The 27,659-nt window shown below is 38.6% G+C and overlaps 1 protein-coding gene and 1 pseudogene across 4 annotated transcripts in view; both read left to right on the top strand.

Moving 5' to 3' along the window:
* Phka1 (phosphorylase kinase regulatory subunit alpha 1) overlaps positions 1-27,659 on the top strand; it is a 123,176-nt gene that overhangs the window by 87,567 nt on the left and 7,950 nt on the right. For 2 of the 4 annotated variants that reach the window (XM_070040343.1, XM_070040345.1), the window contains 9 exons: positions 561-640; positions 3,804-3,882; positions 4,020-4,149; positions 13,617-13,718; positions 15,759-15,874; positions 16,001-16,039; positions 17,915-17,965; positions 23,950-24,120; positions 27,321-27,374. In XM_070040343.1, coding sequence (XP_069896444.1) covers positions 561-640; positions 3,804-3,882; positions 4,020-4,149; positions 13,617-13,718; positions 15,759-15,874; positions 16,001-16,039; positions 17,915-17,965; positions 23,950-24,120; positions 27,321-27,374 — 822 coding nt within the window. Of the gene's footprint in view, positions 1-560; positions 641-3,803; positions 3,883-4,019; positions 4,150-13,616; positions 13,719-15,758; positions 15,875-16,000; positions 16,040-17,914; positions 17,966-23,949; positions 24,121-24,325; positions 24,719-27,320; positions 27,375-27,659 lie in introns of those variants that run through there. The other 2 variants (XM_070040346.1, XM_070040344.1) reach the window with 2 other exon arrangements.
* Positions 7,104-8,255, top strand: LOC138839567 (etoposide-induced protein 2.4 homolog; annotated as a pseudogene).

The following is a 27,659-nucleotide window of genomic DNA, read 5'->3' as shown; positions in this document are numbered from 1 at the left end:
TTTTTGAGATAAGGAATTACTATATAGCCCAGGATAGCCTTGAACTAGTGATCTTCCTGCCTCAGAGTAGAGTTCTACATCTTTTCTTTTATGCTAGTCCTGGAGCTTGAACTCAAGGCTGGCTTGAGCATTGTCCCTAAGCTTCTCTGCTCAGGGCTTGCAATCTACCACTTGAGCCACAGCTCCACTTCTGGCTTTTGTCTGGTTAATTAGAGATAAGAGACTCACAGACTTTACTTTCCGGGCTGCCTTCAAACTGATTCTCAGATCTCAGCCTCCTTGAGTAGCTAGGGTTACAGGCATGAACCACTGGCACTCAGCAATTTCTATATCTTAAGGGTGAATATACAATGGGATAAAAGATTCTTCATCCTCAAAGATGAAAAGAACTCCTTGTTCCTTCCTAGGAATTCCTATTCTCTGAACATCAAAGAGGAAAAAGTAAGTTCACTGTGTTTTTAGTTGAAGGTAGAGGAAAGGTTTCTAGGATGAGAAGAACAGTGTGTTGAAGGAAAGCTGAGGGTTTATGACAATGATAACGATATGCTGTCTCTTCCTAGGCCTGCACAGACCTTCTTTCCTACCAGAAACATTTGACAGTGGGACTCCCTCCAGAGCCTCGGGAGAAGACAATCTCTGCGTGAGTGTGGTGTTGGCTTGGGATCCTTACCTCAGTCATCATGGCTTTAGTGTGTTGCTGGATGACAGTGTCCCACATGCATACAGAAATCCATGAGAGACACTCAGCAGGAATGGTGGGTGGGGGCAGATTATAAGTAAATGAAAGAGAAAAGCTCACAGGAAGTAACACTCAAACATTTATTTTGCTTTATTTCCCCACTCAAAAAAAATAGAAAACAACATAAGAAAACAGAAGTAATAATTAATTAGTGTCCACAAAAAAATCAGCCAAACTCTGATAAAGTAGAAGGAAGAAGGAGTCAGGCTGGAATTGCAAATCGTGTAATTCTATACTGCTCAAGAAGGAATAAAAGGGGTAAAGGTCAATGTTGAAGGAGAAGGATGGGTACTTGAGCAGAGTGAGGGAGCACTCCTACAAGAATGCTATCATCAAGGTTGCCACTTGCACAATTTTGCCACAGCTTCGGAACATCAGCTGTTCCCTAGAAGTTCTCCAGCAAGGTGGTCAGGGAGGTGGGGAGGAGGGGAGGATGGGGGAGGTGGAAGGAGTGGATTGATAGGTTAGGATGGAAAATGTAATTCTTAAACAGAAGCCCTTTTTGGCCATTAGCCTTGTTAATAAAATTCATCTATACCAAATCTGTTTATGTCATGCCATGACAGTGCTAGTACTTAAATCTGCAGTTTGTATTTCCAAGAAATATTTTTGGAGAATTTTAACTTGAGGAATAGACTGATCAGAAAAATGTATATTTTTCAAGGGAGTAATTTATTTATTTTTAAAGTCATGTGTTTTATTTATTTAGTTAATATATTTTGAAAACCATCAGTTTTCTTTTATTTATTTGGATTTTTTGTGATACTGGGACTTGAACTCAGGGTTTTGGGTTTGTTAGGTTAGGCCATACCACTTGTTCACTGTCTCGAGTATCAAGGAGATAGGGTTCATGGTAGGTTCCCTGCTTGCAAGTTCTACTTCAGTAGACAGCTAGTAAAACAAAACAAAACAACAAAAAGCATTGTTTGTGCTGGTCGTGAGGCTTAAACTCAGGGCCTGGATGCTGTCCCTGACCTTTTGTGCTCAAGTCTAGTATTTTATGACTTGAGCCATAGCTCCCCTCTGGCCTTTTTTTTTTGTCCAATTAACCATTGGAGATAAGAGTCTCATGGATTTTATTACCTGGGCTTTCTTTGAAGTATGATCCTCAGATCTCAGCCTCCTGAGTTTCTAGGATTACAGGTATAAGCCACCAATGTCCTGGTATTTATTTTTAATTTTTTAGATAAGATCTTACTATAGCCCAAGCTGGCCTAAAACTTAGACTTCTCCTCACTTAAGTTTCCTTGGTATTGGGATTAAGGCATGTGCCATCACATCTGATTACTGAAATTTTTAAATTACTATTACTTTTAACTAGTTGAACAAAGGGGTTTCAATTCAACATGTCAGTTTATGAGTTTATCAAGGTACCCCCTTGCATCATTCTCACTTACTCCAGCATGTCTCCCAGCCCCATATATTCCCTCAAGTTTTCTAGTTTATTTGTACATATGCACAATGAGTATTATGATTATATCTCCCCCACTGTTCCTTTTTCCATTTGTCTGCCTCCACTTCCCCTTAAACCTTACCCTTTCAGATGAGACATATCTTAGCTTCCTGGTATTCATTTTGTTAAACTAACAGTAATTGTTCAAAGGAGTTACACTATTGGAATCTACCCCTGTGTATATCATACTTTAATCAATTTGGCCATGTGTATATATGCTCATAGCCCTTCATGTTTCTATGCATGTTTATATTTTATATCTAACTAGTGAAAAGTTGATTTTGTAAATAAAATAGGCTCTAGATACAAAGCTTACTTGGGAATAAATTAGAGAAGTCATGGGATACTTTGGTAATGTCTGTATACTATCTCCTTCCTGATTTATGTTGGTAATTTCTCCTGCATCTAAGATGCAATGAGACTCTTAAATGAAGGATTGAAGAGATGTGTAATAGGACCATCTGTCTTAAATGCCATGTGTCAAGTCTCAGTCACACTTTGTGAAAGTAGTCCTAACTTTGTGTGTTAGTTTACTTGGGCTGCCATAATAAAATACCACCGACTGTGTGGTTGAAAGGACCGAAATTTATTGTATCATGATTCTGAAGACTGGAAGTCTAAATCCTGGTGTCAGCAAGGTATGAAGGATTTGTTCCAGGCCTCTGCTTTTGGTTTGTATTTGGCTATTTTTTCCCTATATATCCCACGTCTCTCCCCTCTGTGTGTGCCTCTGTGCCATATTGGATTAGGACTCATCCTAATGACTTCATTTTTTTCTTTTTTTTCTTTTTTTGCCAGTCTTGGGGCTTGAACTTAGGATCTGGGCACTGTCCCCGAACCTGTTTGTGATTAAGGCTAGTACACTTGAGCTATAGCACCACTTCTGGATTTCTTTTCTTTTTTGAGTAGCATATTGTAGTCTCGCAGACTTTCCTGCACAGATTGGCTTTGAACCGTGTTCCTCAGATCTCATTTTCCTGAGTAGCTAGGATTACAGGCATGAGCCGCCAGTTCCTGACTTAAAGAGACATTTTTATTGTAAATCAGATTGGTTTCTTTGGCACTTTGAGCAATCCAAAAGAAGATGGTATGATCCATGGCCCTAAAATACTTCATGTCAATGAAAGAGTTACAGGTGTGTAAAAATGTATGAATCTGTGTGTGTGTGTGTTATGCATGTGTGTGTGAGTGAAAGACAAAAGAGAGAGAAAATTATGGCCAGTCAGTAGAATTCTAAAATGTAACTGCAAAGTCATAAATGATTTACAAGTCTTAGCTTAAAATCTGTTTATTTCTTTGTAGACATAGTAGTTACCTGACAAATGTTAAGTATGAACTCTGAAAGTTTATTCTGAACAGATATCATGGGGTGAATATTAACTAAAAAGTAATTGGAGAAACATAATATAGGTACAAAGAGAAAAGAGCAGAGTTTCCCTGAGTTGCTGTGGCCCAGGGTGTTTGTGGAGGTGATATATGAGCTTTGGCCACAGAAAGTACTAGAAAAGTACTAGTAGTGATGGGGTATTGAAGGTAGTGACTGGGACTTTTAGTATACGTAGTTTTAAGCGGTTGTATAATTTTGTCATTACTTGCTGTCTTCTTCCTCAGACCTCTGCCCTATGAAGCTCTCACTCAGCTGATAGATGAAGCTAGTGAAGGGGACATGAGCATTTCAATCCTCACACAGGTAAGCAGCATTATGAAGCCAAATCTAGACATTGATATTTTAAGGTTTGCTTTTCATTGATCTGGCAATTTTCAAAGATAATGCAGAGGCATTGTGACATCTGTGTCAAAATTTTAGTCTTTCTGTTCTGTGCACAGGAAATAATGGTGTATCTAGCCATGTATATGCGAACACAACCTGGTCTGTTTGCTGAAATGTTTCGACTTCGAATTGGTCTGATCATACAAGTTATGGCAACAGAACTGGCCCAGTCCCTTCGATGCTCAGGTATTCCATTCAATAACTGATTCTAGTCGGAATTCACTGTTAATGTAGATCAGTGAGTTTGGGATCAAGAGGAAAAGAGAGCTACAACATTTTGTCCCTAGCTCTGAATCTGCATAAGGCACTCTTGCTCTGTATTGTTCACTCAGTACTTGTACTTGACGTATTTTTATATTGGCTCTAGAATTTCAAAATCTCTTGGGGGCTCCCTACTCCACATTATTGTTACCAACATTGCTTGGCTAACTTCATTCCTCTGAGTTCTTCAAGGACTCTGGGGTTCTGACACAGGGGTGCTTTTGGATTCAAGATTCATAGTGTCAGTGTTTTGTCTAATCAATAACATGATCTATTAAAAGAAAATAATACTTTTATTAACATCTAACAAGATTCTTTGAAATTAATTGTATGTATATTTAGCAAGATGACCATGCCAGTTAGAAAAATAGTTGGGGCCTGTGAAAGTTGCAGAGCAGAATTAGGAGGAAGGGTTCTATGGTGTGACTTTTTTCCACTGGAATTCGCTTGATTTCAACAAGAACAGCAAAACAAATAAAGCTAAGTGTGTTCATAAACATGCAATTAAGTTTAGAAAGTTGAAATCTGAAATAGTTTCAGTTAAAATTTCCCCTAAACACCATTTTGAGACACGGCCTTGCTAGGTAGCCCAGACTAGCCTCAAACACAAGATTCTCCTGTCTCTAACTCCTGAGTGTTGGGGTTAGGTTTATACATGTGCACAACCATGCCCAGCTGCCAAAAAGTGTTTTGATTTTTTTGGGATTTGTTTTGTTTTCTTCTGTTTTTCATGAACTCAGGGCCTCATCTTTGGCATTTTTTTTCAATCCTAAATCCAACACATGAGATAATTTATATAATCTTTCATATATATATATTTATATAATGCTAACATTTATATAATGCTAACAATTATTTTTACCCATCATGTGTCAGATGGTTTTTTTTGCTTTACATTTAGATATATTGACTTATCAGTGCTTACAGCAACCCTCTAGAGAACATGTTGTTGTCCACTTTGGGCCAGTAAAGAACAAACTCAGTGAGGTTAAGTACCTAGCCTACAGTAGCATAATTAGCACATGGTAGACTTTGAAGCAAAGTCTGTGATTTCTAAATATTTTCAATCCAGCACATGGCTAGAGATAAATACATTTTATAATATTCTCCAGCCATGTTATTAAGGGATGTTTTATACAAGAAAACATGGATGATTTAGTAATAAACCTCAACAACAAGGGGCTGGATTGTGAAGATCTGCTCTGCTCTGTAGCCTCCTTGTTTCCGGCAGCTGTGGATGGATGGTGTCTGCATTGTGGATGCTATGACCCAGCAGACTGCTGAACCCGTGCTTTACTTTCCCCAAGGCTGATAGCAGCAGGCTAAGTTCTGGGTGGTTGTCTGCTGATGGAGGGTGGAGGCAGGTGGAGGACTCACAGTCTTTATCTCTAGGTAGTGGAGTGCTTTTTTTTTTTTTAAGTTGTTCCCACAGCTGGGTAGTGGGGTGTATTACACACTTCTCCTTTGGATAGACTAGACTTTATGCCTGTCCCTGTTATTTCTGTGAAGTAAGAACACAGTCATGGAGGTGAAGACTCTCCCCTGGATCCATTTGGAATCATGTTTGTGATGCACTTATTCTGTAAACTGCAGGTGTTGCTAGACATACTTTTGTTGGCTGCGGTGGGGAGAAGGGGAGAAGGGCTGTACCAGCTCCACTGGGAAAAGGAGGGAGTGGAAAAAGGACAAGGTGGGAGTAGAGCCAAGTCTGAGAGCAGCCACCTTATGTGGGTCACTGTGGGCACAAATGAAAGATTGCAGAGTTAAAGTGAGACCTCATCTCAAAAATATCCAGCACCAAACAATTGGCTGAGTGACCTTAGTAGCAGACCTCCTGCATGGAACTCATAAGGCCTTGAGTTCAAGCCCTAGTACTGCTAATAATACTAACAATAAATGTAAATAAACAGCACAAAATGATAAATTAGCATATGCTCAAGAGGCCTAACCTCGACTTTTCATTCAATCTTTTCTTCATTAGGAAACTAAAAATAAAAACCTAAGTTTTTTGCTTTTTCTTGACAGCAAAACTAAGTAGTCACCAAAGTAGCCACTCATGGGCCTTTAAATAAGATCTTCTGGTCTTAGAAACATATATTCTGAATTGTTTTTCCTGACATACAATTTTTGCCCCAGTAAGTATTTATGGAATGAACCTTTCCTTGTACTGATGACTTCAGGTTGAATCCACAACTCCTCAGACTGAAAAGCTTCAAATTTTAATTTTCTAACTTTGATGTTATTTTCCTGAACTATCCCTAACTTTATTGTTTTACTGTTCTTGTTGAAATCAAGCAAATGCCAGTGGAAAAAATTACATACACCATGGCTTTCCTTCATATAATTCTGCTCAGCCACTTCCACAGGCCCTAACAATTTTTCAGGCTTTAGTCCAGTCAGAATAGTATTTATTTTACCATAACGAGTATAAGACGATGAAAAAGGCAGTTTTGTGACACTCACCGTAGTCTCTGGCATGCCTTTTTACAGAAACCTAAAACATATAATTATCACTAGTTTATCAGCTTCTGGTTATGGACATTCAAACAACCAGAAGTGATCCTTTTTTTCTGGAACTTCAATGATATTGCATTTTCTCCCATACATATTTTTCCAGTTGGCACCACCTCTCAGAAAAGTTTCTATAGCATATAAATATTGTAGGCTTGCGGCCTGGGCATGCCCAGTTTGGGCTCTGTGGCACTGACCCTGGAAGCACCGAGGCAGAGCTGGCAGCCTGCCTGGTTCAGAGGGCAACCAAGTGGGTCCCCCAGGGAGGACAAGCACCCGGCCTGATCCTCAGAGGCAGGCCAGGTTGTGGGGTTCCTTCATGATGAAAGATTCTGAGATACTTCTGCTATCTTCTGTGTAGCTGACAGTCTGGGTGGTGAGGAGATGGCTGACAGTGTCAAAACCCTTCTTCAGGACCTTGGCAGGGGAATCAAAGACTCCATCTGGAGTATTTGTACCATCTCAAAGCTAGATGCTTGAATCCAACAAAAGAGAGAAGAACAGGGGCAAAGAAGGGCAAGTAGTGTCCTGGCCCAGAGTATAGAGCAGACCCAAGAGTGAACCATGCATCTTAGTAGAATTTTCCAGTGCTGTCCTTGGGATGGTGGAGTGTTCCGGTTCAGTCTTCTCTTGTTTTATCAAGTCTTTATCCCTGTGCTTCAGTCAGTAACAGCCTGAATTATTGGTGATCCATCACTACATGGAAATGTTTGGTCATGGCTGGAGTTCTTCCTCACAGCAAACTTCAGTGCTCTTTGTGTGCTCCCCCTGTTTGTGTTTAGCAAAGTCGTAAATGCCATTTGGTTTCAAGATACAGCTGACCTGACATTTGAAGTATCAGGAAGGAAGCCTCATCCATTCCCTAGTGTCAGCAAAATCATTGTTCATAGGCTCTTCAACCTTTTGCTGCAGGCCCTCTTACTTATTCAGGAGATGTTTTTGAGTCTCTTTCCCATCCATCTTGTTGGTCAGCTGGTTAGTCGGCTGCATATGTCCCTTCTCTACTCAACTGTACTGCTTTGAATATCGTTGGTTCAATAAAGGAATTGAAATGCACCAGAGATTGTCAAACATAGAATGGAACTGGCCTTACTACTTTGGACTTGGTTTGCCATTGGCTTTCCTCACAGCAATGCAGTGCTCATATATTGTTAGTGGTTGCATTTTCTCTATCCTCTTTCCTTTATTCATTATCAGCACCAATGAAGTAAAGACTCCTGGAAAAGCATACCTTTTCCAGTTGTGCCTCTTCTCCTTAGTGGTCTTCTTAAGCAACAGACTCTTCCACAAGACAGTCTATCTGCAATCTGCCCTGAGCAGCTCAACCTCTGCAGAGAAGTTTCCTTCACTGAATCTATCTCCTGCCAAACTGAAGGCTGCTACAGGCCACTGAGATACTGCTATTCAGAAAGGATCGGTGGGATTGGATGGAAGCTGTGGCAGCTCTTTTCTCTGTTCTCCTCCCCCTGCCAGGGCAGACAGGACCCACCTGCCAAGGGCCATCTACATAGTCTTTTCTATTTGTGGATTTGAATTTTTGTCTCTGGTGCACATAAGGCAGAATCTTCTTGACACCATTATGTGGCTTTTTACCACTATCGTGAGTCTGAATGGACCACGGCTCTTTTCTAGTATTTACCAGCCCCCATGGCTGGATGATTTGACTACTTCCTTTTTCTGTCTGTGCCATTTACCCTCCCAACTCGCCTTCCTGCTTTCCAGTACCCTTGGATGAATGCATTCTGTAATTCTAGCAGTTATATTTTGTGGATTTGTTATTTTTGTTGTTTTTCTGTGAATCACATACATTGGATATCCAGTTGCTCCTGGATACTTCCTTTATAGCCATCACTGTCTTGTTTTTTGTAACTCAGGTTAGGTTTTGGACTCTCTTGCTCTACTGTAAAAAAAAAAAAAGAAAAAGAAATAAAAAGATAAAAGAGCCTGAAGAGATGGGACAGAAGGAAAGACCTCATAGCCAGATTAGCTGCTTTGAGGAATGCCTTTCTTTCTTCTCCTTGAAAGGCGAATAGGCTTTTTTTTTTCCACTGGTACATATAAAGTTCCCAACCATAGGGAGGTACCAATTCTGGACAAGTGCCACTGCAACACAGAATGCTCAGGGAAACTGAACTTCTCCCCTGGAGAATGGAAATTTATGGTTGGCCACTGCCAGATCAGACTGGTATTCCAAAGGATTATGGGTGCTGCAAATACGAACTGAAGATGTAAACTTACTGAACCCATTAAGCCTGTGGGAAAAAATATGGTAGGCTTATATAGGTACATACTAAGGATACAACTCAGAATGGAGACAGTAGGGTATAAGGAATATCTACTGGGTGGCGTTATTCTAATCATAACCTCAGTAGAGAAAAGGCAAACCTTGTTCTGGAGCTTACACTCAACTTGGAAAAAAAGATAGGCTAAGATACCAAAGAAAGCCAACCAGGTGGGGCTGGGGAAAAGGCTCAGTGGTAGAGTGCTTGCCTTGCATGCATGAGTCCCTGGGTTCGATTCCTCAGCACCACATAAGCAGAAAAAAAACAGAAGTGGCACTGTAGCTCAAGTGGTAGAGTGCTAGCCTTAAGCTGAAGAGCTGAGGTACAGTGCCCAGGCCCAGAGTTCAGGCCCCACGACCAACCAAAAAAAGAAAGCCAACCAGGGCAAAATTGGTTAAACACCTGTAGAAAATTAAAGCTATATCCTTACATATCACCCTGCAACACAGTCAACTCCAAATGGATCAAAGACCTTGAAGTCAAAGCAGACAACCTGAAAACATTACAGGAAGTGATAGGAGAAAGTCTAGGACTCCTTGCACAGGCTGAAATTTTCTTAATAGAGACCCAGAAACACAACAAATCAAAGAAAGGTTGGATAAATGGGATTGCATGAAACTGCAGAGTTTCTGCATGGCAAAGGACATAGCTAGCAAGATCAATAGAAAGTACACGGATTGGGAGAAGATCTGCACTAGCCATACGATGGACAAGGGTCTCATATCTAAAATATACTTAGAACTCAAAAAACAGCAAATCCTCAAAGAAACAGCTGCCTGGTAAATAATTGGGCTAAAGATTTAAAGAGAAACTTCTCTGAAGAGGAAACAAGAATGGCCAATAGACACACACAGAAATGTTCAACTTCTCCAGCCATAAAAGAAATGCAAATCAAGACAACATTGAGATTCCACCTCACCCCAGTTAGAATGGCTATGATCAAGAAATCTAATAACAGATGCTGGAGAGGATGTGGCCAAAAGGGAACCCTACTGCATTGTGTAAACTTGTTCAACCACTCTGGAAAGCAGTATGGAGGTTCCTGAAAAGATTTTACATAGAGTTCCTCTATGATCCAGCAATCCCACTTTTGGGCATTTACCTAAACCATCACTAAAAAGGTATACCAAAGCTACCAGCAAAACTATGTTTATTGCAGCATTATTTGCTATAGCTAAGATATGGAACCAACCCAGATGCCCCTCAGTAGATGAATGGATCAAGAAAATGTGAGATATATATATGTACAATGGAATTTCCATCAGAAAGAATGACATCACCCCATTTGTTAGGAAATGGAAAGACTTGGAAAAAATTATATTAAGTGAAGTAAGCCAGACCCAAAGAAACATAGGTCCCATGCTTTCCCTTATTTGCAATAACTAGTATATGTCTAGGATAAGCAGAAAAGGTCAAAAGCTATATACATATGACCATATAAGATGATGCTAGGGGGGCTGGGAAGGTGGCTCAGTGATAGAGTGCTTGCCTTGCATGCATGAGGTCCTGGGTTCGATTCCTCAGCACCACATAAGTAAAAAGAAAAAAAGCCGGAAGTGGTGCTGTGGCTCAAGAGGTAGAGCACTAGCCTTGAGCTGAAGAGCTGAGGGACAGCCCCCAGGCCCAGAGTTCAGGCCCCACAACTGGATCAAAGAAAAAAAGATGATGCTAAGGTAAATGAACCCCAAGTGTTTTTTTCTTGCTGTTGTTTTTAACATATTTATAGTGTATTATGTGAATTATTTTTTTTTCTTTGGTATGTTCTTCCCCCACGGTATAACCCCTGTTTTCACTGTATTTGATTCTGGTGCCCTGCAGCTTGTATATACATTTTTCTAATTTGGGGAGTGGAAGGGAAATAACAAAATGGGTAAATAAGGATACAAGTTGACCCATTGTAGCAATGAGATGCACAAGACACTATGTTGAAAAGGAACTTTACAACTTTGGCTGGGAGGGGGGGAGTTGGGGCTGTGGGGAGGGAAAGGAGAGTAGGGGAAAAAACAAAGGAGGAGTTAACAATGCTCAATAACAAGTTACTGTACACTATTTTTACAATAAAAACATTTAAAATATATAAATAACAGATTTGAAAAAAAAAACAACCAGGCCTGGGGTACACATGGCTCTCATGTGGCTAGGCTAGACAAGTGAAGAGGATAGAGGGCAGCGAGAAGGCAGGCAGGGATGCTACACAGCAGACAAGGCATGAGGCTGGGTCTACTATTGGCCCTGGCCTTCAAAGAATCAGTGCCTCTCACCCAAGTCACTCAACCAACAATCACCAATGTCTGCCCAGCAGTGATGGGCTCTTGAACCTGTGTGTAGACAAGGGACAGTCTCTCAGGCTAGGGTGAACCACCCTGTGCCTCCTCTGTGACAGACTCTCTTCCTGATGTGCAGCTCTATTGCGAAGGCTGCAGCTAACCCCTCATTCATCCTGGTACAGTGTCACCCAAGACTGACTGTTTCCAGATGGTATATGAGCCCTGGACCCTCACAAATGGAATGTGGCGATGCAGACAGACAACAGGCAAAGCTAGTAAATGTGAGATCTTGCTGGGACTTGCAGACCCTCAGCTCTCCCTGAGCTATTCGGCTGTTACCATGTGGGCTTCAATCCAACTCTGCATTAGTGCCTCAAAACCATATAGTTATTCCTATGGTGTGAATCTCACTGCTATACCCTCAAGTTCTGACCCTCCTGTGGGAGTTCTAGGTCAGGAGACCATAATTAAACCTTGTTTAGGAAATCAAATGGCCTGTTTATTATAGTGTTGCTCATTAATTGTAGCAAGAACTTCCCCCAAACCCCCAATATTGTAGTTTGAATTCAGCATTCTGCACTTGCTAAGCTGGTGCTTTATCACTTGAACCACACCTCCTTCAGCTAGGCTTCTTGCTGGTTAATTGGAGTCTCAGACTTTCCTACCTAGGCTGGCTTCAAACATTAATCTTCTAGATCTCATCCTCCTGAACATTACAGACATGACCACAGGCACCCAGCATCAAAACAACTTTATTATACAAATGCCTCAGATGTTTTTCATGCAGTTTCAAAATGCCAGTGTTTCAATATACTTATGGAAGCAGTTAATTTCCTGTACATTTTCTTAAATTATACCAAAGAGTCAATACTGTTGTATGTGTATTTTTGCACGTGTACTCCATTCTGGGACTTGACCAGGGCTGGAGACATGGTTTTATGGTATCTTGCTAGCCTAGCATTGTGAGGTCCTGAGTTCAAACCCCAGTACCGTCCAAAACAAACCTGAGCAAGTAATGAACTCTTGAACATTCTTCACTTTTCCTTGCCTGTAACTGATTTTCCCTGTGGTTTAATCAAAACCATGATTCTGTATCTCTTATAGGTTAGTCAGGATGCCCTTGTTTGGTATTCAAGACTGTGTAGTCTAGATTCTAACTACTATTTCAACAGTACTCACTAATTTTATCAGTCCCTACATCAGTGTCTCCTATGGCTTCCAAAGCACTTGTTGTCTGTCACAATAGCTTTTATTTGTTACATTCTATGTACAGTATCTTAGTGTTTATCTTGTTTACATGTTGTATTTCTCTTAAATACATGGCTAGCCTCTCAAGATCAGGTACCATGCCTATTTATAGTAATGTCATTTAAAATGGTGGCCTACATATAATAAACTCTGAAGTGTCTCATGCTGATGAACAAGTTTGAGTTAGCCTCTTGATATTCTTTATAATTTCATGGATTTATATCTGTTTTCTTTTAAGTATCTATAGTTCTAGATTAAGAAGTAGTTTTTTTTTTAATTCTGGGGCTAGAACCCAGGACTTTTTGCATGCTAGACAAGTACTCTATCACTTATCTATCTGCATGCACACATTCAATGCTTTTCTGAGTGTCTTCTAGTTCCATTGCTGTCTTCATTCTTCCCCTAATGGTATTGAAGTAAATGAAGAACTCTATGCACGAGGTATCCCAATGCTTTTCTGAGTGTCTTCTAGTTCCATTGCTGTCTTCATTCTTCCCCAAATGGTATTGAAGTAAATGAAGAACTCTATGCACGAGGTATCCCAAAGTTGGGTACTTGGTCCTAAAATAATGACAAATCTACTGCAATGTGTATAGCTAAGTGTATAGGATTAGAAAATTATTTTGTAAATCTTCTCTTCTAATCAAATGTCTCAAAAATTCCAAACCAGAAAAGAAATAGATGCTGGTTCTGTAGCTCAGTAGTAACATGTATGCTTAGCATATGCAAGGCTGTGGAGTCCAATCCCCTAAATAGAAGAGGAGGGAGGGAGGAAGGGATTGAGGAAGGGAGGGAGGAAGGAAGGAAGAAGGAAGGAAGGAAGGAAGAAAGGAAGGAAGGAAGAAAGGAAGGAAGGAAGGAAGGAAGGAAGGAAGGAAGGAAGGAAGGAAGGAAGGAAAAGAGGAAAGGAAGGAAGGAGGGAAGGAAGGAAGGAATAAAGAAGGGAATGAAGGAAGGAAGGAAAGGCAAGCAAACAGACAAACAGGGCCAGCAGACTGTAGAAGAGGGAAGGAAAGAGTAGAGAAAAATAGGGAATATATGACAGGCCAATTTGAATTCCTCCTGCTCTATTTTTATCCACCAGCTGAAGAAGCCACTGAAAGCCTGATGAATCTCAGTCCTTCAGCCATGAAGAACCTCCTGCACCATATTCTTAGTGGCAAGGAGTTTGGAGTGGAACGAAGCGGTAAGATTGAATAACTGCATTTGTAGTTCAGAGTGTTCAGTTTTAAGGTTTAGTTACATAAAAGTTTAAATCAGAGGAACTTTATGCTGTAAGTAAATATGACTCCAATGAATATAACAAAAGCAGAACTGTCTTCTGGAGCATGATTTGGAAGCCACTGTGTGTCTTGTCTTTTTTTTTCTTAAATGATATATCAGGTAGACTAATTGGTCTCCTTTCATTTCTATTTTGTTCATTCCCTTACATATCTCAAAGTCAAACTGTTGTGTTTAGTCTAACTGGAAATAATACAGTATAATTCAAATATTTTGGATGTTTATGTTTGTGTGTAGATGCTACAGTACACTTGCCATTCCCTTTCAACCATAAATTCTAGTAGGTACAAAAGTTCACCACAAACTAATTTTCCACATACTTTATACATTTTGTGCCAGTCATGGAGCTTGAATTCAGGGACTGGAATTCAGGGCGTGGGTGCTGTGTCTGACCTTTGTTGCTCAAGGCTAGCAGTTTACTACTTGAGCACAACTCTACTTCCAGTTGTTTGGGGGCTTTTTTGGTGATTAATTGGAGATAAGAGCCTCAGGACTTTTTTGCCCAGGGATGGCTTCTACTTCCAGTTTGTTTTGTGTGACTAATTGGAGATAAGAGTCTGAAGACTTTCTTGCCCAGGGCTGGCTTTGAACTGTGATCCTGAGATTTCAGCCTTGTGAGTAGCTAGGATTACAGGTATGAGCCACCATTGCCTGGCTATTCTTTATACAGCATTATGTAAAAGTATTACCATATATATTAGTAGAGTTTGGAGTAATATTTCAATGCATGAATGCAGTGTGCACTGATTAATTCTGATTGCACTTTGGGTTTTGGCAGCCTCATTTGATTTTGTGTACTTAAAGCATAAAAGTAAATAGAAAGGGGTTATCTATCATGCACATCTTTTAAGCTTAAGATAAATAAGAACAGGTGGGTGGATGACTAGCCCTTAGAGCAGGAAAAGAAAGGAAACAGCATTCATCTGGCCCTGGAATCATGCAAAAATGCAGATTTTGATTCAGTGGACCCGTGGTGAGGCCTGAAAAAATAAAAGAAGAACCAGGTGCCCTTGGCTCATTCCTGTAATCCTAGCTAATTTGGATGCTGATATCTGAGGAGCAATGTATGAAGCCAACCTAGGCAGTAAAGTCTGGTAGTCTATGCTGATTAATCAGCATAAAAGCCAAGTGGTAGAACTCTAGCCTTGAGTGAAAAAGCAAAGGGACAGTGCCCAGGCCTTGAGTTCAAGCTCCAGTACCAGCACAAAAATAAATAAAATACACAATGGAATTCTATGCCTCCATCAGAAAGAATGACATTGCCCCATTTGTTAGGAAATGGAAAGGCTTGGAAAAAGTTATATTAAGTGAAGTAAGCCAGGCCCAAAGAAACATAGGTCCCATGCTTTCCCTTAATTTCAATAACTAGTATATGTCTGAGTCAAGCAGAAAAGGTCAGATAAGTTGATGTTAGGGGAATGAACCCTAAGATAAGTATTCAAATGTTTTTTTTTCCTTTCATGCAATTGTTTCTAACATATTTATAAGATGATTTCTTATGTTGCTTTGTATGTCCCTCCCCCACAGTATAACCCCTGCTTTTATTATATTTGATGTCAGTATAATTTGTGGAGGGGAAGGGCAAAAACAAATCGTTTAACTAGGGATACAGGTGGACCCATTGCAACAATGAGATGTACAAGTCATTATGTTGAAAAACAAACTTTACAACTTCGGTGGTGTGGGGGAGGATCAGGTGGGGGATGGGGGGAAGTATGGGAAGGGATGGGAAGGGGAAACAAAGAGAAGGCAACAATGCTTGATAAGAAATGTACTTGTTATCTTACCCACGTTATTGTAACTCCTCTGTACGGTATTCTCACAATAAAAAAATTAAAAATTAAAAAATAAATAAAAGGCTTACACTTAAGTAATTTTTGAAAGGTGGGGGGAAAAGGAACCTATTCATGCTTTTTTATTTTCTTTGATATCTCATATGATGTAGTCCGTCCCACTGATTCAAATGTCAGTCCTGCTATTTCTATCCATGAGGTGGGTGCTGTTGGAGCAACAAAAACGGAACGAACTGGCATCATGCAGTTAAAAACTGAGATAAAACAGGTGAGTTTACCTGTTAGATTAACTTGGATATAATCATATTGAAGAACATTGTTACAGAATCAGATTTTGTTGGGATCATTTCTTTCTTCTATATCATGAGCATAATTAATGCCATTTATTTTGCAGGTGGAATTCCGTAGACTGTCTATTTCAACCGAGAGTCAGGTGAAACCAGGATTCCTTAAACGTGCTTTAACTTTTAGATCTAAATGACATGCATGAACTCATAGACATTTTTACAAGTGATACCAAGCCTTGGAGTCACTTGTTTGAATTTCCTTTATCATAATTTGTATGCAGTGTTCCTTTTTTGGACTGACCAATTTTGCTGATTTTAGGGGAAAATTAACTGGTATTTGATGGCAACAAATTAATACCATAAGTTCTTATTAGGACATGTGTACAATTTTGAAATAATTTGCTTTATTAAAGTAGACTTAGACTTCCTACTTCTAAAACTAAGTACTGGGGGAATGGCTTAGTGGTAAAACACCCACCTAGCAAGGACAAAAACCTGAGTTCAAACCCTAATACCTTCAATGAAAGAAAGAAGCACTACAGAGGGTACTAGATTAGGTGAAGGCTTAATTTAAACACACACACACACACACACACACACACACACACACACACACACACACACACACACACACACACACACACACACACACACACACACACACACACACACACACACACACACACACACACACACACACACACACACACACACAATATTTTCAGGCCTCACATGAGCAAGGCCCTGGATTTGATGTAAATTACTGCAGAAGTAAAGAAAATAGAATCTGTTCTTTGATTCTGTCCCCAAAGTAGACTTTTACTGTTGCTATCAGAAATGTATATGAAAGTTATTGTGGATCCATAAAGGATAACCATCTAAATCAGTCTAGATGTTGGTGGGAGTCATTAAACACCATAATGTGTTTACTTTTCCTTACAGACAACAATAAGTGGGTTGTTCTAATATACAAAGAAGTAGTTAATACAAACATTAATAATTTCTTTTAAAACTGAGAAATTATTTGGTTTAGAGATCTACAAGTTGAGAATGTACTAATTTGGTCCCTCCTTGAAGCACTGCTTATGAAAATTTTCAGATGCCTCTTGCTTTCAAAGTAGAATTCAGTTAGCTTTCAGTGTTACAGTTGCAGAAGAAGGGGAAAGATGAACTGAAGAGTTTGTTTTAAAAAGATAATAAAAAAACTATTTTGGAGAAAAATGAGCCAGTACTTAAAATTGAATTTGAAGCAAACTTAATTCGAGTGCAGACAGCAAATACCTTTGGACATTTATATTTATTCAAGAACAAGAATGGAAGAAAAGGGCCTTATATTTTTATAAAATGTACTCATTTTGCCATTTTCCCAGATAATTTAAATAATCTGAACATTTTCCTATTTGAAAGGTGAAAGAATAGCATTCCATGTGGAAAACTTAGTCTAATATTGTTGGTTAACAACACTTGTTTGGTTGAGAGTGATTGGCTACACAGTTCCCCTGTGCATAGTCCCATGTTACTTTCAGGCTCAGTATAGATTTAGAACTGAAAATCTGTGCTCCCAGCTAGATGAATACAACATTCAAACTTGATTTCCCAAGGTACTCTATCTAGTTCTTTTTCTATACATCTAATACCTGTAGGTCTTCACTAGGACCATAGTATACAGAATTTTGAGCCTTGGGTTGTCATTACTTTTTTATTTCTAAGTATTTATTTCCATCCTTATGTGTCTGTTTCTATTTTGTGTCATTTGAAGCCATTTTTCTCCACTCACTAATGCCTCTTGTCTGGGCAAAAACATTTTTCAGTAGTTTTGCTTGCTTTGCCCTTTTTTATGAGATTTCAATTAAATCCCCTTTTTTTTTAGTTTTTTGAATGATAATGTGGCTGCCTGTTATTTAAATGGTGTGTGCTTTAGCTCTACTAGTAACTGTTATCTTAAGGTATTTAAGATATAATTTATTGTTGCCTGTCTTATCACTTTTAAATTTGTGTTTTGTCAATTTTGTTTTTCATAGTCCAATGGTGGTCATCCTTTGGGTATGGATTTGACATCACCAGCTTTTCTGGTAATTGCTCTTATCTTATCTTATATTCCATTCATAGCCACTCTGAATATACTACTGTATTAATTATGGTCTACTGTTTGATTGAAAAGAAATATAAAATAAATCAACAACCAAAATAAGTATAAAACAACTGTGTACATGGGGAAGCATCTATTTTTTTCCCAATAAGGAAGTTTGAAAGAGTTCAACTCCAGCCATGTTTCCATTTCAGAAAACAAATTCAATTTAAGTAATATATATATATATATATATATATATATATATATATATATATATATATATATATATATATATAGCTAGTTACTTATTCTTTCAACTAATAAAATTTATTACATTCTTACTAGTACCAGGCAGTCTATTAGACAGCCTCAGAATTACCTGGGAACTTACATGAAATACTCTTTTTTTAGTGGCAATGTGGTTTGAACTCACAACCTTGAGCTTGCTAAAGATCTTGGTCTTTTCCTGCAATTCAGCCTCACACTCATATTCTCCTACCTCTGCCTCTAACATAGCCATAGCCAGTATTACAGACATGGACCACCATGTCCAACTTGTTCTTTGAGATAGAGTATCACTATTTTTTTTTGGCCTGGACTAGAACTGTGATCTTCCTATCTGTACCTCCAAGTAGCTAAAATTACAGGCATAAACCACCAACCCTGGCCTTTGCCTTGTTGGGTTTTTGTTGCTTTTGTTCTGGTAGTGGGGCTTGAACTCTTAGCTTTTTCACTCAAGGCTGGCACTGTAACACTTGAGCCACAGCTCCACCTCCATCTTTTTGATGGTTACTTGGATATTAGAGTCTCATGGACTTTCCTGCTTAGGCTGGCTTCAAAATGCAATCTTCAGATCTCATATCCTGGTAGCTAGGATTCCATCAGTGTCAGGCCTGCCTGTTCAATGTTTTATTTTTATTTTTTATTTATTTATATATTTTGTTGTTCCCTGGAACAATTTTTACTCAAGGCTAGAGCTCTATCACTTTGGGCTTCAGTGTCACTTCTGGTTTTCTGGTGGTTAACTGGAGATAAGAGTCTCACAAACTTTTCTGCCTACGCTAGCTTTGAACTGCAATCCTCAAGTCTCTGCCTCCTGAGTAGCTAGGATTACAGGTATGAGCTACTAGCACCTAGCTCTGCCTATTTTTTTAAATTGGCTTGTCTTTTGTTTGTCTTTTGTTATCTTTTTTGTAGATTCTTTCAATATTCTAGATTTTTTTTTATAGAATCTATGATTTGTATATATTTTCTGAAACTGTGTGAGTTACCTTTTCACTATTTTAATGATGTTTTTGAAAAACATAATTTTCCAATTTTGACAAAGTTCGATTTTTCTATTTTTTTCCTCATTTGCTCATGTTTTTGGTATCATGTCTAAGACAGCTTGAGCTAATTCAAGGTCACAAAGGTTTCATCCTATTTGCTGTTCTAATAGTTTCATAGATTTAGGTCTTACATTTAGATCTATGATTATTTGGGGGAGTGAAGATTCCCCAAAACTACCCCTAGGTTTGTGAGGAGAAGGGCTCACTATATAGTCAGACTCACAGCCACAACTTATTACAGCATGACACAAAGCAAGATCAGCAAAAGGAAAGCTTACTCAGTGAAGCACTTTGCCAACACTCTCTAGTTGAGTCATACAGTACACACTTCATTTTCTCTAACAAGTTGTGGTGTTGCCAGAGACTCTTGTTTAAAACTCAATATTCAGTTTCTTTATTGAAAGATGGTCTTACAAACAACCTCTGTCTGGCACATTCCAAAACTCTATATTATGGGAAGGAAAGCAGGTGTTCAACATTAACAATACCTTGGTTGATGGCAGTAGAGAAGCAACCCTAAAAGCATAGCAGTTCTGAATGTCTGGAATGGTGGTATACATCTGTAATCACAGCTACTAGGCAGGCACTATGGGAGGAATGCAATCAACAACCATCCCAGGCAAAAACAGTACACCCTATTTGAAAAATGAACTAAAAGCAAAAGGACTAGCTGGGCACCAGTAGCTCATGCCTATAATCCTAGCTACTCAGGAGTCTGAGATCCGAGGCTCACAGTTAGAAGCTAGCCCAGGAAGGAAAATCTGAGAGATCTGTGAGACTCAGCTCCAATTATTCACCAAAAAGCTGAAAGTCGAGTTGTGGCTCAAGTGGTAAAGATATAGCCTTGAGCTGAAAAAAATCAGAGATAGGCCTCAGGCCCTAGGTTCAAGCCCTAAGACCAGCAAAAAAAAAAAAAAAAAAAAAAAAAAAAAAGACTGGGATGTAATACTGCCCACAATTAGAGGATGTCTTACCTCCTTAGGGGAAGTTCATGGTCTCTGTAAATGTATTTATAGACACACACAGCATGCCTCTACTAATCTCAGGCACTGCTTAGTTTAATCAAGATGACAGTAAAAAGCAATCGCCATGTGCAGTATCTTTCCTTTTGTAGTTATTTTAGTTCAGGTTTGTCCATATTGTAATACACTGCAAAAGAATTCCTTTTTATGTAAGTCAAAATAATATTCCATTGTGTTAGTATGTGTTTGAGACATTTTTCTTTGTACCATTTAGTTTTTCTTTGATAGCAGTGGGGCTTTAACTCAGGCAAGCACTGAACCATCTGAGCTATGCCCTCAGTCCTAGATTGTTTCCATATCTTAGCTAATGTGAGATCCTGATCAAAATTTTTAAGACAAATACACAAAAGTAGGACCATTTTATCTTAGGTCAATTATATCCTTTATTTTTGAGGTATCTCAGATTGCTAAGATACACAATGGTGGGGGCACCATTGTCCATTCCCATCAACTATGTATAGGTCTGATTTTTTTCACATTGTTGGTGTAGGAATCTTTTGTTTTGTAGATGATGCCTGTTGTCCTCCTAGATGTAGCCAGAGCTGATTTCTCATGCTTTGATTTGTAGTTCTCTGATGAAGACTATATTGAACACTTTTTCATATACCAATTGGCCATTTTCATGTCTTTTTTGATTAAATATCTATTCAAGTGAAATAGAATTTTTTTGCCATTGATTTAAAATCATATTTTCTGGGTTGATTTATTAGTTGTAGTTGTTTTTAATGAATTCTTTAGAATGTTCAATATATAAAATCATGTTATCTAAAAATAGAAATTGTGTTAATTCTTTCCAGTCTGGGACACTTTGTATTTCTTTTCTTGCTTAATTGCCTTGGCTAAAATCTTCAACATAATATTGACTAGGTGTGAGTTTTGTCATCCATGTCTTGTTCTGATCTCAGGGGAAATAACTTTAATCTTGGAGAAAAAAGATCAAACCTGTTGAACTGAGGAAGTTCTATTAAATGTTTTTGTCATGAAGGAGTGTTGAATTTTATTAAATGTACTATCTGCATCTATTCAGATAATATGGTTTTTGTCCTGTAGCCTATGATATTATATTAGTTGATATTTCAATATTTAAATAAAACTGAATTACTAGAGTAGACCTTGCTTCATATGTGTGTGTTTAGTAATCATTGAATTCAGCTTGTTGAATTTGGGGGGGTCCGGTCGTGGGGCCTGAACTCTGGGCCTGGGCGCTGTCCCTCAGCTCTTCAGCTCAAGTCTAGTGCTCTACCACTTGAGCCACAGTGCCACTTCTGGCTTTTTTCTTTTTGCTTATGTGATGCTGAGGAATCGAACCCAGGGCCTCAGGCATGCAAGGCAAACACTCTACCACTGAGCCACCTTCCCAGCTCCATCTTGTTAATATTTTATTGAGAATTCTGGAGTCCAATTCATAAAGTGTATGGGAATGTATTTTTATTGATATGTTGTCTGGTTTTGTGTTGGGATAATTCTGATCTCATAGAGTATGTTAAGAAGTTGTTTCTACCCTTCATTTTTTGGAAAAGTTTGTGAAAGAATATGAAATATTTGTCCACTGGTTGATACTTTCCATAAAAACAAATTTTGGCTTTATTTTTGTTTTGTTTATTGTATTGGAGTATTTTTGGAAGTACTTGGGTTTGAACATGTGGCCTTGTGCTTCCTAAGGCTGAGGCAAACCCACTGAGCTACACCACCAGCCCTATTTTTCTTAGGTTACTTTTTTGAGGCTAGGGTCTTGCTTCCTGCCCAGAAACTTGTCTGAACATTGATTTATTTGCTTGTAGGCTTCCCATGTGTAGCTGTTTCCTGTTTCCCTCCATAAAAATGGCTTTTACTATGTAGGCTGGGATCATATTGCAATCTTCCCAAACTCAACCTCCCACTTAGCTTGGGATGACAGGTGCAGAACACTGTGACATTTGTGGGCTGAGACAGTATCTTTTCTGCTCAAGCTAGCCTCAAATTGTGATCCTTGCATTCTCAGTCTTCCAAGTAGTTAGGATTACTGACATGAGCCACCAGTCCCTGACTTTGTTGTCTATTTTTTATTTTTTTCCTACACTAATCTTTATTTCTTTTCTTCTGTGCACTGTAAATTTCTTGTTGTTATTCTTTTAATACAGGTTGTTATTGATCTGAGATCAATAATCTTTGTAATACAAACATGTAACAGAAATAATTATTATTATAACAGAAATAATATATTATTATAATTACCTATTAGCTGTATACCATAAATTGTTGTGGGTCTTGCTTTTTGTTTTATGCCAGTCCTGGGACTTGAACTCATGGCCTAGGCACTGTTCCTGAGATTTTTTTTTTTTGCTCAAGGCCAGAGCTCTACCATTTGAGCCAAACTTCCAATTCTTGTTTTTGGGAGTGATTCATTGGAGATAAAAGTGCCATGGACTTTCCTGCCTGGGCTGTTTTGGAACCATGATCCTCATATCTCAGTGTCCTGAGTAGCTAGGATTACAGGCATGAGCCACAGACAGTGTGTGTGTGTGCGTGCGTGCGCACTCTTGCATATGTATTCTAGTCCTGCGGCTTGAACTCAAGGCCTGCATACTGTCCCTTACCATTTTTGCTCAGGCTAGCACTCTACCTCTTGAGCAACAGCTTCACTTCTGGCTTTTTAAAATTTACTTTATACTTAACATTCCTCATGCTGGTCATTCCTTCCTGAAGATTGAAGGGTTTTTTTGTGCATTTTTTAAAAAATATTTTTTATTGTAAAAATACTGTACAGAGGGATTACAGTTACCTGAGTAAGGTAATGAGTACACTTGCTATCGAGTATTGTTATCCCTTCCTCTGTTTTTCCCATACTATCCCTTCCCTCCCCACTTTCCCAACTCCTCCCTTACCCCATCCCCGAATTTGTAAAGTTTGTTTTCAACATAGTGTCTTGTGCATCTCATTGTTACAATGGGTCAACCTGTATCCTTGTTTCAGCATTTTGTTATTTCCCTTCCCCTCCCCAAATTAGAAAAATGTATATACAAGATACAGGGCACCCTCAGTAGATGAATGGATCAAGAAAATGTGGTATATATACACAATGGAATTCTATGCCTCCATCAGAAAGAATGACATTGCCCCATTTGTTAGGAAATGGAAACGGTCAGATAAGTTGATGTTAGGCAAAATGAACCCCAAGATAAGGACTCAAATGTTTTTTTCTTTCTTGTGATTGTTTCTAACATATTTATAAGATGATTTCTTTGTTGTTTTGTATGTCCCTCCCCCATGGTAGAACACTAGTAGAACACTTTCCTAACAAGCATGAGGCCCTGAGTTCAAACCACAGCAACACACACACACACACACACACACACACACACACACACACACACACACACACACACATGCACACGCACACGCACACGCACACGCACACACACAGTATGCTTCTTGTCTTCTTTATTTCTATGGCTCTGATAAATCACCAGATTGCTTTCCGAAACAAATATAATTTGAGAGCATTACTAGCTTCCCTGTTTCCTTTTTATCTTTACTATTTTATTTAGTGTGTGGTTTATAAGTCTAAAGAATGAATTTACTGTTGACTTTGCTATAATACTTTATCAAAGAAATAGACTACTTTTGATTTATATTCTTTCCTCTCTTCTGCTAAGTCCCCTGGAGCCTGTATGGCTCTAAGTAGTGGGTCCTTTCCTAGTGCATATGACCAGCAGCCATCCAGAGATAGTCGACAGGGCCAATGGCAACGCCGGAGGAGGCTGGATGGAGCACTGAATAGAGTCCCAATTGGATTTTATCAAAAAGTTTGGAAAATTTTGCAGAAGGTAAGCTTCACACATTATTGTTGTCTCTTTTTTCCTGCCTAAAATCCTCAGTCTCCCTGGTTTATATATGAAATAAAACATGGTTGGAATTTTATAAAGATCATATACTCAGACAGATAAAACCCAGAAGAAAAGATCTAAATAAAACAGTTGTTTATTAATATGGCATTATTAATAATTTAGTCTCTCTTCATTATTTTTGCAGTGTTTTTTTGTCAGTCATAGGGCTTGAACTCAGGTCCTGGATGCTGTCCCTGAGATCTCTTTGCCCAAGGCTAGCACTCTACCACTTTGAGCCACAGCTCCACTTCTTGTTTTATGGTGGTTAATTGAAGATAAGAGTCTCACAGAGTTTACTGCCTCGACTGGCTTTGAACTGTGATCCTCAGATCTGTCTCCTGAGTAGCTAGGATTTGTAATCCTGGTGTCAGTCACCAGTGCCCAGCTAGTGGTATTATTTGTAAAGATATTTAAAATCATGTCTTCTCTGTTTCGCGAAATAGTTGGACGCTGAGACATTGGAGTACATGCATTTGTTGTTGCTTAAAAGATTTGTTGCTAACAGGATGGTTCATTTAAACAATGATACCCACAAGACAATATATTGGAAATGAACTTTACAACTTTGTGGGGGAAGAAGTTAGGGAGGTGGGGGAGGGAAAGAAATAGTCGGGAAACAACAAAGGAGGGGGTAACAATGCTAGGCAAGAAATGTACTAATTACCTTACTCATGTAACTGTAACCCCTCTTACAGCATCTTTACAGTAAAATGAAATTTAAAAATCTATTTAATGCTAAATAGCCAGCTTTCTTTAGACCTCTTGTAAGCTCTGTTATTCGTCTTTTTGTAATCACATATCAATAAAATGAAATAAATACAGTTTCTGGACAGTTGTGTTTTTTACATATAGTTCTCTTGGATGAAAATTACTAAACAAATACAAAGCCATAATGATACTGATAGTCAAAGGACTGTCTTATTGTTTTTGTTATTATTGTTATTTGCTTTGTTTTGAGAAATGTTCTCACTTTTTAGCCCAGCCTATTTAGCCTTGGATTTGAAATCCGTCCTCTTGCTTTAGCCTTCAAAGTGCTGGGACTGAAGTAATATAGTACTATGCCTAGCACAAAGGTTTTTTTGGTGTGAGCAAATTTTTCCTCCCAAAGACCTATTTTGCCCAAGACACATAAAGGCACATGATATCATGATGATGACAGTTTTTGAGGGCCAGAAAAGTGTGTTTGTCCATGAGGCAATTTTTTGCTTTATGGTCCTTGATCTAAGGAACACTTCATTCTGGACTTCACAACATTTAGTTGTATTTCTCTCTTCAGCACACTTATGCTCTTCCAGGGACAAAATCAGGTGATTATTTTGGTTTGGAAAATGTGAACATTGATTCCTCAGTTTATTGGCTCTGAGGATCTCCCTCTCAAACAGTGTCTAAACCTTGCTTTCCTTTCAGCCATTATAGCATGGTGATGACAAAAACATTTTTTGTGCTAGTACTAGGGCTTGAACTCAGGGCTTTATGCTCACTTGGCTTTTCCTTCTCATACCTGGTATTCTACCATTTGAGCCACACTTCCAATCCTTACAGATATTTTTTGTGTAAGTCCTAGTGCTTGAATTCAGGGCCTGGGTCCCTGAGCTTTTTTGCTCGAGGTTAGCACTTTATCACTTGAGACACAGCTCCACTTCTGTCTTTTTGGTGATTATTTGAAGATAAGTCTCATGAACTTACCTTCAACCTGTCTGGGAAACTCTGAATCGTGATCCTCAGATCTCAGCCCCTTGAGTAGCTAACACTCATAAGCCACTGGCACCCATCAAGGCACATATATATTTTATATCTCAAGTTATACATGAATTGTGCTAATTCAACTTACCTGCATTAAGGGCTATTCTTCTCAGGCAACATGTAAGGACACTATGAAGTATATATTAATCAATGAATTGAAGCAGTGGTTACTTCCTTTTGTTGTTGTTACTGTTTTAGAAAGGATTACATTTATTTATAAGATGTGTAACATAACACAAAACACAGAGCTAGACAAATTTCTTAGGCATATAATTACAGATTAAATTAAATGTAAAAGTAAATGAAACTGAAAAGTCTATTACCTAGAGCTGATGAATAAGTGACACACAGAGAAAAAAAAGGAATCTAAGATAAGAAATATTAGGGCTGGAGATAGTGGTAGAGTGCTTGCCTAGCATGGGCAAGGCTCTGGGTTCTAACCTCAGTTCAGCATATGGTTACTTCTTAAATAGCAGCAATGATGCAAGGCCAAATGGTTCGTAAGCCAGATGCTTAAGTAGAAGGCTGCAATTATACAAGAGAAGGACTGTGTCTTGTGATTGGATCTTTTGTGTCAGAATCAAAACCTGGGCTTGGGATGTTAATGTAAGAGGCACAACATATGTCTTTTGGAGTCTGAATGTGACATTACTCTGCAGATACGTTTGAAAGCTGACAAGTCTTTGCACATACTTACTTGGTATATGGAATACAGGAAAGGCGTGTTTAGAAAAACTAGTAAACTTCTTGGATCATAATTTTTCTCCAGCTGTTTAATATAGAGTGTTTTGATTTATTTAGAATGCAAAATAAGTCATTAATTCCTGTTGCTTTTTAATGTCAGTTCGAAATGATGGAGAGGATATTGATGTAATATTTATTTCTATCCTTATGGAACTTTGATTTTACGAGAAAGAAAGAATAAGAAACAATAAAGTGTTCATAGTGTTGAAAGACAGTAAGTGCTATAGGCAAAGTAGTGCCCGAATACTGCAGGAGGTGTGATGCTTAACTGCAGCATGTGCCAATGGCATGTGTCCAATAAATACATATCTCAAATTTTTCTAATAGTCTAAAATTCTTCTTAAAGCCTTTTTGTGAAGACTGTGGAACCTAGCATGATATCCTCTCAATGTGAATTTGAGGACTGGTAGATCTTCCCTAACCTATCACACTCCCCTAAGTAGAAAATGAACTGAGGTGTCTTCTGTAGTCCAATAGAACTTGGGAATTATGACTCCATAGCAAGGAAACAGCAGCCATAGTGTCTCATGCTTCCCTGTGATTACTCATCATGCACCCCATGACGCACACTTAGACATGTGAAGTCTCATCTTTTAACTTCTCAGTTGGTTAGCTTATACCCGGTAAACACATGTTTTTTTTCTGCTTTGCAGTGTCATGGACTCTCTGTGGAAGGTTTTGTTCTTCCTTCTTCAACAACTAGGGAGGTAAGCTTCTGTCTTTTACCTTTGTATGATGGAGAGTTGCCTGTTAGAAATATTTTAGTGATCACTTTTTAAAGTAACAGAACTATACTTCTGTATATCAACTATGCTTCTATATATCAATACAAAATGCATTTGAAGAAAGCAGAGAATTTTTTAATGAATAGAAACATTAGTAAATAGTTATATATTATGTTAATTACATAAGAACAGCTTCTTTCAAACATTAGTCTATGTGAGATTACATCAGAGTTGAAAAGAGCAGAAGAGCTAGTAATCTAAGAACAA

This window comes from Dipodomys merriami, unplaced genomic scaffold, assembly GCF_024711535.1.
Source record: "Dipodomys merriami isolate MVZ:Mamm:240054 unplaced genomic scaffold, mDipMer1.0.p SCAF_3, whole genome shotgun sequence".
Lineage (NCBI taxonomy): Eukaryota > Metazoa > Chordata > Mammalia > Rodentia > Heteromyidae > Dipodomys > Dipodomys merriami.
Note: the sequence above shows the minus strand (reverse complement) of the source record. Positions and strands in the feature narration are given on the sequence as shown.